Raw genomic sequence first — 13,821 nt, forward strand, 5'->3', positions numbered from 1 at the left:
AAAATAATAAGAATATATTAATAAGGAAATGCTCAAATAAAGCAATTTTTTAAAAACCCCAGATCATTTCAGAGCATTCTCTTATTAGAAAGGTGAATTACAAAGGCTGAAAATAACATCTGTAGAGAAATAACATGTTTTTTAGGAAGCTTGGTTGAAACAAGGGCAGCCATTATACAATCAAAATTATCTTGATAGCGATAGTACAATAATTACCTTGGCATATATGCAGCTTTCGTTGAGTTTTTGTAGTGTGCAATTGCGTTCACACATAGGGCACATAATGGTTTCATTTGCCTCGCAGATTTCTTTGCTTTAGTATGAAAGAGGAAAATAAAGGTTATAAAAACACTTCTAGCATTCCCAAGATTTTCTGAGGTTATGCCATTTGTGTTCTCTGTTCGTTAACAGTGCCTACACCACAAAACTGGACAAATAAAATAAATTAAAAGTGAATATTTGGCTTGAAAAGCCTAATCCCAAATCAGGAACCTGAATACTATGGGCCACAGAGTAGCATACAATATTTTTGGGCACCATATTACACTTCTCACACTAGCAAATTCTCTCCCAAATATCACAAACAGAAAAAAAAAAATTGCTCACTACCCTTCAAATGCATTTACAGCCTATTTTTCTAAATTATGCAGAAGATACCAAACATTAAGAGGACAGACAACACTGGTATATCTACATTGACTTCAATCAAATGGCACCATTTATATCAGCTGAAGGTCTGTTCCACAGGATGATATGTATACACACTTAGATCAGCCACATGTAAAAACCCACTAAAGGGGATTTCTTGCAGTAGTATTTCAAGTATTTGCATTTTTATTTTCTACAGAAGAACTTATGTATAGGACTAATATAAAACCTCCACTTTAATATCCTATTTTGGGGGTCAATATCTTCAATCCACATTCTGATGTTTAAGAATTCTAAGATTTAAGAAGATGAAGTCACTGTTTTCACTGGGACCATTCGTATTCAAAGCATAGTACATAACTAAGTGTCTCAACAAAGGTAAAAAAGAACTAACAGAAGTGCAAAAATGAATTTTTAAGCAAATTTTAACTGCAGTTAAAACTGCAGCTTCCCAAAGAACCTCAGCAAGCACCTTTCCCTACCCTTTAGCAATGATGACATGCCTGAAATGATCCTGACACACTAGGGAAGTAGCAGTATAAAACAAATGCCAGGAAATCCTAACTAATTTGTTTTAATAAACATGGCACTTTCATCTCTCCTCCTCATAAAGGCTGTATTTACACTTCTGATACTGTTTGGAAGATTATGCTTATTTCCAAATGAGTGCATCTATTAAATACTTTCTGGCATAACAGTAAATATCAATAAAAGATTAAATATAAGTATTAATCATTGGTCATATTTCACATAACACGAGAATCACCAATTCACTGAATGTGAACCTGACAAAGAAATTGTCCTGAGAAACTGTTAAGCCAGAATGAGCATACCCAGACATTTCAGAGTTGCAGAGTAAATGAAATTTTAGTGTGTGTCACATCAGAGAATTTTCTTGCTTACATTTTCATTCAAATTATTAAGTGCAAAAAATCACATTTTAATCCTATGTTATAATGGTTTGGCAATAACGGAAACTGCTATCAAATATAAGGCCAAAATGTACTGTACTTTGAATTTAAATTCAAGACGGTAAATACTACTTTTTCTATATTATATATCCTGAGTTAAAGTGTTGCTTTGTTTTTAATAACACATGAAGTTTCACAAAATTATACTGACAGTAATAGGTCACATGCTTTCGCACTACTTTGCAAAAGCAGTAACATTTGTAACACAAGTGTTTGTGACAAGTGCTATGTTAATTGTTACTGCAACTCAAATCTTCAGTATAAGAGCAATATAAGTTGCTTTGTACTGTTTTCACCTATATATCTGAAATCTGACTAAAGCACATGGTGCAAAGACAGCTCAAGATATGCTGAGTTCATGCCTGGCATTTCTGTTTGACTGACAATAAAGGAACAATTTATAACACTGATAATTAACGATATCTATAAACACATTCAAAACCAAACTCTTTCAAACCATCAGATTTACTTTTATAGAGACTAACCAACTTGACATCTAACTTGAGAGTAAAGATAGGTAAGAGATATTGCATCTAATTTGTTCAAAGAACCCAAGCGACAGGACTGCTGTAGGACTACTTAAGCCCTTCTGCTTGACTATAACTTCATATTTCCTCCAGTTTAGCTCAAGGAGGGCACTTGGATCAAAATCTTTTTAAAAGTGTATGAAACAACAAATACAAGTTCACATTCCCCATTTTTGTTTCTGTATGTCCAAGTACTATGAATATAACCCAAATGTCCTGGGAGCTCCTATGGAGATTCTTCAACAGAAATTCTCTGATTTTTCTCTTGGTTACCTTCTTTTCGCAATGGAATCCTGCAATGAGCTGCCAAGTATATAAACTTAGTACCCTGGGGGACCTCATTGCTGCCTTATGGCAACCGCAATATTACTAAGCTTGATTCCAAACCCATGCAAGACAAAGAATATCTTCCATTGCAATGTCCATTTCAGTTAACACTGCCGATCTTATGCAACTATTTTGTGACAGGAAAGAGAAATGGGTAGAATGGAGGAACTTCTGCTTCTAAACATGGGACAGACACGCATATTTTCTTATCATAGTGTCTAGTCTCTGACACCACAGTGTGTGTTCAGGGTTTTTGTCTTCCCATCTAATGTTCCTCTTTACTGTACAATACATTCAAATCATCAAATTATTCAATCAGACCTGAAAGTTTGCTGCTTCCCTGATACTAACTGAGCAAAGAAGAGAGACACTATGACAAGAGGCAAAAGTCAGTATGAGAGGGGGATATTTGCTCCCTTTTGGTGGTATCCTTCCTTCTTTTCCATTTCCAACTTGCCCATGGCAGCCAGAGATGAACTACAGAGAGAATCTTTCCTTTACATAGAGGGCATAGACTTATGGCCCTGTGCTGAGCTGAGATGGACTTCTGACACAAGCTAATATATATATATACACAAAACGTGTAATATATATTTATCTAATATTTTAATATGTATATATAAAGAGCAAACTGCTAGCAGACCCTGAGCATGGAGCAGAGGCAGGCACTTGGACAAGTTGTAAACAAGACAAACCAGTTCTTAGATGTGATAGCATTCTGCATAACCCTCGAATAATTTCTGCACAAAACCTATGGTTGGCATGGTAAGTAACGTTTGGTTCTATGGCAACACATACTCCTGTATTTGCTTATTACTTCTCTGCTGAAACTGTGATGGATATCTGGAAAAAAAAAGAAAACGATCGTTTCCTGCCTGCAGCCGCTAGAGGGAGGCTGACGGCAACTTCCTGCACCTGGGAGGTGAAGGCATATCACTGAGCAAAGCATCCTTCTGCAAAACTGATTTCATCATTTGCTAAGTTCAGATTTTGTAGTACACAAGACAGATAAAAAAATAGAGCTTTTTGACAGAACTTATCATACTTAAATCAACTCTTCCTAACATCCACAGATTCCTCATAACAAGTGTAATAAAGCCGTTTCACAGGAAACAGTGTTCACCTAATAATATTGACCCTGGGGTAACATGCCAGTTCTGACATTGCCATAATGCCCTAATGCTACGTTTAAATTTCTGATTTCAACTGGTTTTCCTGTGTCTAGATTTTTTTAAAGTAACATATTCAATTCTGTTTCTTCCAGATTGCTGCTGAACACTGCATTTGTGTATGGTGGTAGCTGCAGTGCTTAAAATCAAATTACAGATTTTAAAACTCTTACAGAAGCTTATATAGAATTTTCTTTAAACAAATGCAGAAACACTAGATAAATAATCTCTCAGTCCCAGACTACAGCAAGAATAAGAGCAGGTGTGCAGTCCATCTACCTGCTAATGGATAACTCCTGCCTGCTCTAGGTACAAAGTTTCTGTCTAATCCTTACCAACACCTTCCAGGCTAAGTAAGAAAATAGGGCAAGGAGTAGCATCTGTTATCAGTGGCCTTTGGAATTGCCTAAGTACACAAGGTGATACGTATCTACATACATTTTATCAGGCCAGGCATAATCAGCCTGAGTTACACATTACACAGCTGTTCTTACTAACACGGTCACGGCAATGCACTGACACGACAGTATTGTGTCATGACGAACCAGAAGGACTGCACAGATTCACACAATCAAAGGCAGGTAGCACCTTCTCCACAGAATTAACACATCCAGATTACAGATGTGGGGCTGCCACAGAGCACATGGTTAAGACTTCTGCAATAACCCACCCTCTGACAGTATTTTGAAATGAACACTGGCTAATGATAGCTATAATAAATATATGAATATTCACCTTCCCTTGTAGGCATATAGGGCTTATATGGTGGTTTACCTAACTTTCAGTCTCTTGCTTCTGGAATAGAGCCCGGAGACCTGGGGCACGCTGGCACTCTGTGAAGCACAGCATGACACTGAGTTACCTCAGGATGAGACCCAATACAACCAGCCCCCACAGGGACAAATTCAAATGTGTTTTGTCTTTGTTTTGTCTGCAGCTACTAAGCAACAGCCAAGGGAAAAAACAGAGGACAGAAACCCCCAAAGGCTAGGCTACCACTGTGCTCATGTGATTCATAATACCCTGCAACCTTCAGCAAGGAAGATAACTGCATTTTTCTGTTAAACAGGAGTTGCATCTGCAAGTCGTATCTTCCTGGGAGAAGTATATGACACATAGGTGATGACTGTCCTGCTCTATTCTGTGCTGGTGCAGCCTCACCTCGGATACGGTGTGCAGTTTTGGGACCCACAAGATAAGAAATATGTTGATTTGGCACGGCCTGTTTTTTTGGTAGCAGGGGAAGGCAACAGCAGTGACTTCTCTGAGAAGCTGCTAGAAGCTTCTACCATGTCCAACAGAGCCAATCTCTGATGGCTCTGAACATGGACTGGCTGCTGGCCCAATTAGAGAAGTTGATAACGCCTCTGTGATGACATAGTTAAGAAGAAAATCAAAACAGCGCCGTTTTTTCCAAGGGTGGTGAGGGGCTATCGTGGTGCAGCCTGCGATGAGGCTTGCCTGCCTGGCCCCCTAGCCACACTGCAGGCAGAAGGGCAGGGGCAGCAGCGGTGGCTTCTCCTTCCCAGCACCCCCTATGAAGAGAGGCATTAAATAGCACCAGCGCCGCGGTGGCTGCCACTGCCCGCGCAGTGGCAGTGGGGCCGCCTGACTGGTGGCAAAAACATGGCGAGTGACTCCTCAATGCAGAACCTAGAGGAGACCAACTTCTTGGTGCTGCGGGATCTTGCAAGAATCTTTGAACTGGTGGAACTTGTTGGCAGTGGTATCTACGAGCAGCAGTTTTTCTTCTAGACAGAGAAGAAGAGGAAGTGAGGACATGTGAGGGAGAACAACATGGTGGCACCAAGGTCAGTGGAAAAAAAGAGGAGAAGGTGCTCCAAGCGCTGGAGCCAAGATTCCTCTGCAGGCCATGGTGAGGACCATGGTAAAGTAGGCTGTCCCCCTGTAGCCCACGGAGTGCACAGGGTATGCAGAGATCCACCCACAGCCCCTGAGAGAAGTGCTCACGCCAGAGTGGGCGGATGCAGCAGTTTTGGGAAGACTGTTTGCCTGTGGGAGGGACTCAAGTTGCAGCAGTTTTGGCAGGACTGCTGCTCCTGAGATTAGAGCCAATCTGGAGAAATTCACAGAGAACTTTCTCCCATGTGAGGGACCCCACACCATAGCAGAGGGAAGACTCCTCCCCCTGAGTAAACAGAAGAAGATCTCAAGTGATGAACTGACCAAAACCCTCACGCCCTGTCTCCCTGTGCTGTTGGTAGGAAGGAGGGAGAGGCTAGGGGGGGGAAGAAAAAGGTGGTTTTGAAAGCTTATTTTAATTCTCATTATCCTCCTCTGACTGTTTATAATAAATTTTCTTTATACCTTTAAATTTGAACTTGTTTTGCCCTTAGAGTGTTTGCTCCCAGTCCTCATCTCAACTCATGAGCTCTTTCTTAACTTTTTTCCCCTCTCCTCTGCCCAGCTGAGAACAAGAGAAAGTAAGCGAATGGCTCTCGTGGGTGCCTGGCATTTGGCCAGTGTCAAACCATGACAGAAAGATACAAAGCTCTTAGTGTCCAAAAGAGGACACTAAGAGAGTTGAAGCCATATGAGGAGCAGCTCAAATCACTTGGCTTGTTCAGCCCGGAGAATAGGAGACTGAGGGGAGATCTCATAGCAGTCTAACAACTTCCTCTTTCTGGCGACCAGTGACAGGACCAGAGAGAATACATGAAGCTGTGTCAGAGAAGGTGTAGGTTAGATGTTAGAAAATGGTTTCTCCATCACAGGGCAGCTGGGAACTGGAACAGATTCCCCAGGGAAGTGATCACAGTACCAAGCCTGACAGTTCAAAAGGGATTTGGACAATGCTCTCAGGCACATGGTGGGATTCTCGGGGCTGTCCTATGCAGGCCCAGGAGCTGAACTTCAATGATCCTTGTGAATCCCTTCCAACTCAGGATATTCTATGATATAAAAGCACATAATAGCTTACAGATTGAAAGAATGAAATTAGAAATTTTGTTCTTTCTCTCAGGGAGTTGCCAGTGATGCACCTTTCTCTTCCACATGGAAGAAATACTAAGCTATACCTTGATAATAGTAGATTATGGCCCCTTGTTCCCCCTTTGTTGGAACTGTGCCATTGTGCATGTGACAAATACAAGATTGACAGTTTAACAGCTGTAGTCCCTACGCTCAAAGAACAGGCTGATCCTCTTAGATCCATTGCATTTTGAAGACATGGTGAAAAACAGTCCTACTACAGAGAACAGTATCTTATAGATAGCATCATTTCCTGGCTGGTAAGTTTATTGCATTCAACTGTATTTAATGTGGTTTGAATTTGTACAGTTTCTCAGGAGTTTGCTGTACAAAGCAAGCTTTAAAAAAGTGTTCATTACAGCACTGTAGAATATAATAATTCACTGTGAAATAGAAGTTAAGCAAAATCCCTAAATAAAATTTGAATATAGTCTTGCTCAAAGCTAGAGAAACAACATTTTCTATGAAGTCCAACTCCAAGTATACATACAGCTGAAGCCCCCAAACTGCTTGGAGCACCAGCTGCAGTTTTAAGAGCATTGATACTGTCTGATAACATCTGATGGAAAACTTTGCAATAAGGGTGGATCCTCAGAGAGTTCCTAAAAGTACAGTCATCACTTGAGCACCCTCATCACAACATCTAAACTGACATAAACCCTTCTCAGAGCAAAATCACAACAGTGGGAAACTTGAAGACTTGGTTCATTTCACATGGCTGTAATCTCCCTGAAGCTGAGTCTCCTGGCTGCAAGTTACATTGACACAGGTAAGATTTGTTAGACTCCAAGTTTGCAATTATTAATGAAGAAGAAAAAAAAGACATAGGCAAAAGTTGAAGTTTAGTAACTGTACTACACTGTAGAAGTTATAGCAAGATGGAGGTAATGATGGAATATGTCTGTTTTTTCACCTGTTAGCCTTAATTAGATCAGCAACTATTGCAGTATCTGCAACATGAAAAATGGTCCTTAAGAGTGGTCTGTTTTTCCTTAATGGGAATCACTGCAGATGCGGTGATAAAAATGGCTGCTGCCAGTGGTACACATCTGACTAGATGCAAAACAGATATACAAAGTGTATGTACTTGACTCAAATACCCAATATCCTATATGGTTATTTTTACATTATTACCATATCTTCAAAACATTTAAAAGTATAGCTATGTAAGTTGTGCCAGACTGTTGTTAATTTTCAACAGGCTATTACATATTACTAAACAGAATTTTACCTTACTTGGCTGGAATCCATTGTAAATAACCCATAGAGGAAAACAAACAGCCCAACCAGTGCAGCAGGAATAAGCATTCCAGTATACCATCCCAGCCAGGCAAAATACAGTCCAATTTTTTCACCAAAGTATCGCCTACATGAAAAGGAAACACATATATTGCTTAAAACTAAAATTCATGGTGACCTCTATCTATCTCTACTTAAACACAGTAGTAGAATAATTCTAACAAGGAACCACCATCACAAGTTTATGGCAAAATTGTCAGTTTACCAAACAGGTTTTTTTCAGGCTAGCATAACATTTTAGTGACACTAATTGCAGACTTATGAGAACATACAAGGATATAACGGTAGTGCCTCTGTAATTTTCATGTCCTTGCAATGACTAAGTAGATGGGCTAGTGTCAACATTATTAAAGGCAGGACAGTCTGATAGATAGATAAATAGATGTACACAGAACAAAAAATCTGGAAAGGGAAAAAGTTAGTGTGACTTAAGTATTCCATTTAAAAAAACATTTATGATAGATAATCATACGTAGATAATATGACATATTTCAAACTATTATTAGTGAAAACAATGCTCTGAAAACACAAACTGAAGACTGAACTTTAATTCTTCAAAACTTGGGTATCAATTGCTAGAACAGATGAAATAGCAGTGATCAGAAAGTCAATCAAGGATGATACAGTATAAAATTGTCCCATGGCACACGCTTAGCTCCACCAATAATTGGTTGTGACTCAGATCAGGAATAAAAACTTACAGTAAGGAAAATGAATTATTGGTATTCAATGTCAGAGGAGGAAACTATGAACCCCAAATATCACCATTATTTAACTTAAATTACATATATTTCTCTACATTTGGTAACCTATGACACTAAGACATATAAATAAGAGCTTATTTAAACCCACATGGAAAGGTTAAATTGGGTTGCATTTTAAGTCCTCTGCATCTGGTAACTCTGACTGTCCATGTAGATCACAGTCTGCTCTCAAAGGTGCTCTCACAAGGGGCAAGTGTCTCTGATCAGCAGACCACATTATGGGTTTGTATTTTAGGTTTCACACTGCTAATTCCTGAGTAGTTGGAACTACATGTATTTTATGCAGACTCATTTGAAATCAACAGCCCTACAAACGACCAGCCAAAAGAAGCTACTTAGAGAATTCCAGCCTTATCCGATAATAGGGAATATCTAAATATTAGAGGAAAGCACAAGGAATTTATGAATATAGTTAGCACACTGTTGTCAGAAAATCTTCAAAGTACTAATACCTGATTAAATCAAGAGGTTGGTATTTGTACCACATTCCCCACTGTGCCCAGCGCTCATATAAGAGGTGTCTGTGATTCTGTGCTCCATGTGTTTTGATGGGATGTCTGCTTTTGTGGCTTCCCTGAAAAAAACCACAAAGAAACTTAAGTACATTACCAGGCACTATGGAAAAGGTATAAGTTTCTTTGATATTTTTGATTAAAATTTTAATAGAAATGTTCTTTAATAAATAGGTCTCTTATTCTGAGCACATCTGGAACATGTCATGAGGAGTTACTGTAAGCCTGACATAAGAGACAGGGTTTACATACACTTCTGAAATGGCCAGTTTCTCTAATAATGAATGACTGAAACATATTAATACAAGACTTTAAGAAAGTACTCTACTCTTTATATGACCTCAATATTGTTTCTATTTCACTAATAGATGCCTACTTGTGTGCTTTTGCCTACTTAGATTTTTCAAGAAATGCTTGTGGTATCTTTTTATTTCATCTATAAAATTTTAGAAATTTCTAGTATTTCTCCTAGACATTTTTCTACGGCTTTCTTTCACTACTGTTGACAGTACAGAAAAATTCCTGTGGTACATATTTTCTAAGATGAAGGAAACAGAACCAGTATTATTTTGAAGCTACATAAGACTCTCGAGGCATTAAAAGCAAAACAGTCTGATCCAAAACGAGTCCTTCCAGGCCATATCTGACATTTACAGACCACCTAACAGACTAAGAGAATAGCCTCATGCTTGGCAGTCAAGAGGTAACACACAGATTTGCTAGAACAATCTTGAGCAGAATCTCTTGCATTTGTAATTTTGCTCCAATTCTGAAGTAGGACATATCCCTTAGTTGAACTTTTCCCCCAAAAAACTCCCACTACTCAGCTATGGTAAAGAAAATATTTCAGCAATTGACTGCAAGTGAGTCAAGTCATTTCTTGTGAGGAGAGTAGAGTTCTTCAGCACCTTACTTCAGTTAGTGATCAGACAGATTCTTGGCCCTGGTAGATCTAGGTAATTAAACCATCTAGATTTTTATAATGTATTTGAAATCTTGAACATTCCCTGCAATTCAAAGAACACATTTACTTGTTGCAATCTGATCCTCAGCAAGAAGATCTGCTGATGCTCTGACTTATGAATGAATTAAAACCAAGGCTAAACAGAGCAAACAGTCCAGGTTCTACTCCTTTCTCCTTACAGTCAGCAAAGCAGCATGCCAAAGATGTCAACACTGAGTGTGACCTTTGCAGCATCTAGGAACACCTAGGAAGAGAACATCAACTTATTCTCACAGTAGGCTGGAAAAATGACTGCAAAGCATTACCCAGCTTTAATTTTTTTCCTGCTTCTTTCTTCACTGTTACCCATAAAAGAGTTCAAGTCTCAGCATTCCCACTGGGATTGAATTTTCAGTCTTATTTGTTCATGTGGCAAAGAAAAAAAATTGAAAAAAATAAATTGAGTGTTCTACCACTAGTTCTTAGCATCAGTCAAGCAGTAATCAAGGTAAGAGGGCCTTAAAAATATGATTTCACTAATTTTAACTGAAATGTGCAAACAGTAGCTTATGCCATAACAAAGGAACATATAAAATGCATATGACAGCATGCCTTTGATGCCAGAGAAAGCTTCACAGGCTTTTCTGGTAGTACAGCCAGCTTTTCCTTGAAGTTAGTAACGCACAGCTGAAGCATTAACAATGATGTTAAATTATTTTTCTAAAATACTCCTTCTCTGTATTCCTAGTATTTAATTATTAATACCATATAAAAAAAAAATTACTCTCAGCCATTTGTAAAGCCCAGTCCTTTGCAACACAAAACCAAGTCACAATATTCAGCCAAAACACCCAGAGTTCAGAGCTGCAATTACCATTCTCCTGACAGCATTTCAAAGGACTGAAGATGTGTGGCTTGCTTCTTCTTTTCAACATCAAAAGATTTTCTGAAAACCCTCTGAAGTTTTACACAGGTTTTTAATTTATTTTGTGGGTTTACAGTCTTTAATAGACTTTAAACTACTGGAAAAAGTAGTGGAAGATATCCAGAGCTATTTTGAAAATACTAAATGGGAAATAATTCAGCAGTCTCCTGAACTGTGATCAAGTGGCTAAGCTATTAGAAAAAAAAAATCTGTTGTAGGTGGCAAGCAAAAATATTTAATACAACTAACTGGAACAATTTGAAACAACTGATACTCTCATTAAGAACTCCATGGGCAATGTCCAGTTCATAAAAATCAGAGAAGAATTATAATATCCTAGTTCAACGAGAAAATGTTCCAGGATGTTATTATAATATCCAAATATAGAAAATTTTAGAAGCCAATATTAAAGTAAAAGCTATAAATAAAAGAAGCATTAACAAATTACAATATTAAATTAAAAGTTGCAGGACAGAATTAAAGTAAGATCCCAAACTACTAGTGCAAGCTTTAATCTAAATATGAAACTAAAAATCAAATTACCAGGTTACCTCATGTGGTGGAAATGCTGCTTCATATGTTCCATTATTTAGTAACCTATTAATACCTAAAAAAACCAAAAAAGCATTAGTTCTGATATCAATTTTTTATACACATTTTTCAAGTAGTGTGAATTTTCAAGTTACATTTGGAGAATGTAACGTAGTGTTAGATGATAAGAATGCTGCTAAAGATACCAATTGATCAATAATCCCACCAACTACTTTAGCAGGTCTTGCTGATCCTTCAAGATTTCTGGTTCTGTCAAACTAGACAGCAACTTGCCAAAGGGCCAAAGTCTGCAACTTTTCCCTCAGGGTTGGGTGCTTGTACAAGATTGAGTGTGAGAAGATAGTTAACATTCACATTGTATTCCTCAGAGCACATGATACAGATTCATGGGTGACCAGATGATCTGACATACACAGAGTGGTATGGATAGACAATCCTTGAGGCAGTGAAACCCCTGCAGGGTTAAAAGCTAACCTGGTATTTTTAAATAAAAGCCAGCTGGGAACTTCATATCAGAGCAGTGCTCTGTGCCAGACTGACTACTGAATTTTGGATCAGTTCCTAGAGTCTTCCTAAAACCAGATTTGTTGTACTAGCACAGCACATTATAAAAAAATGAAAAAAAAAAAACCCAAAAAACAACAAACCATTGATAGGTACAATAAAAAAGATTCAATAGCCTTTAAGAGCAGATCCGTAGCCAAGAGTTTCCCCAAGAAACAGGTACATATGGTGGAATTCAGATTTGTCTGTTCAAATATAGAAATTATACTAAACTAATCTCATAACGAAATTTGCCATCATCAGCTGCAAAGGTGTTAGATATGAACACTTACTCTCCCTGTTTTTCTTACTATTGCTTTTGTTCAGAAACTCAAGCAACAACTTTCTGTAATTGATATCATCTTCATAAGCCTCCTCATCTTTAATCCTTAATTTAATTCCTGCATTAAAAATAGAAAATCATGCATACATCCCCTGGTCATTGAAAATGAAAATGGATAGTGAGACCTTCTAAAAACCAACACTGTATTATGAGTATCGATATAAAACTAATTTAGTCTTCCGATCAAATAAATCAAGTGTAGTACACATTGATTCTGCTGGACTGAAACTGATGGATAGTAGGTGAAATACTGGGATCAGTCCTTGAAAACATTGTCAGTTTTCTGAGGTATATGTTATCCTTATTGTGGCTCTCAATAATGTAAAGTTATGATAATCTATTTTGTTTTAATGAATGAGTAATTAAGTGAAAAATACTACAAATTTTCACTGAAATATTTAGGCAGAAAACGATGGGACATTGTTTCAACTCTGTTACTGTGTGAATGAAAAGATTTCAAGGAAAGGAAAAAATCAATTGAGTTTTCTCAAATGATGTTTTTTCAGGCAAGTAAAGATGTAAAGTTTTATAGCTTTGGGTTAGGTAAAAATACAGCATTCTCACCCATTTTGGATTTTCCATCTTCGTACTTAGTTCTCTGTAGCACATGATGCACAATTCTACTTCTTGTGGAATTGCTGAAGAAGCTGTCTTTGTTGTTTATTGTAAAACTATTAAAATAATGAATGTCTTAGTATTCAAAACAATGCACAATCATTGCAACACAGCTGTTCAACAAAGCTGAAGTGTCTTCTTTTTACAATGATTTTGGATGCTTAGATTCCTTAGACGTAAGATTTTACACCCTTAGAGTAGGTCCAATGAAGTTATCTTTATCACAGATTATTTTTGGGAATACAAAACTAAAACTGAAATCAAAACCATCCTACTATCTAGTTAATTTCTGTTCTGGATATAATTAATTAAAGATCTTCAGTAACAGTGGTGGTTTTAAATTAAAATTACTTATGAGTTGACAGTTGTCTGTGTAGTGGAACCACCAGAACTACTAATTTAGAAAAAAAAAAAAAAAATCCATGCACTGGAGACTTGGGTAGCAGCTCCACAACCATTTTCCCTTAGAGGATCCTAGGATGTAGCTAAGTAAAGCATCCTTGGCCAGATGGCTCCATTCTGAACACCAGAAATCTGATGTGCAGGAGCATTTTCCTGCTCAGCTGTGCCAAAAGTGATACTATTACAATTAATTACGTCAACTGAGCTGATAAGAAGAAAACACCAAAGCCAGGGGATTGATCTAGTGCAGTATGGTAAGTTACTGGAAAAAAAAAAAAGAAATTGAGACT

The 13,821-nt window shown here is 37.8% G+C and overlaps 1 protein-coding gene across 3 annotated transcripts in view; it reads right to left on the reverse strand.

Annotated features, from left to right (window-relative positions):
- Positions 1-13,821, reverse strand: part of ANO3 (anoctamin 3) — a 205,424-nt gene that overhangs the window by 38,454 nt on the left and 153,149 nt on the right. For all 3 annotated transcript variants that reach the window (XM_032111236.1, XM_032111238.1, XM_032111237.1), the window contains exons 9-13: positions 13,079-13,185; positions 11,628-11,683; positions 9,149-9,270; positions 7,865-7,999; positions 217-313 (exon numbers count right to left, since the gene is read on the reverse strand). In XM_032111236.1, coding sequence (XP_031967127.1) covers positions 217-313; positions 7,865-7,999; positions 9,149-9,270; positions 11,628-11,683; positions 13,079-13,185 — 517 coding nt within the window. The remainder of the gene's footprint in view (positions 1-216; positions 314-7,864; positions 8,000-9,148; positions 9,271-11,627; positions 11,684-13,078; positions 13,186-13,821) is intronic.

This window comes from Corvus moneduloides, chromosome 6, assembly GCF_009650955.1.
Source record: "Corvus moneduloides isolate bCorMon1 chromosome 6, bCorMon1.pri, whole genome shotgun sequence".
In the NCBI taxonomy this organism is placed as follows: Eukaryota; Metazoa; Chordata; class Aves; order Passeriformes; family Corvidae; genus Corvus; species Corvus moneduloides.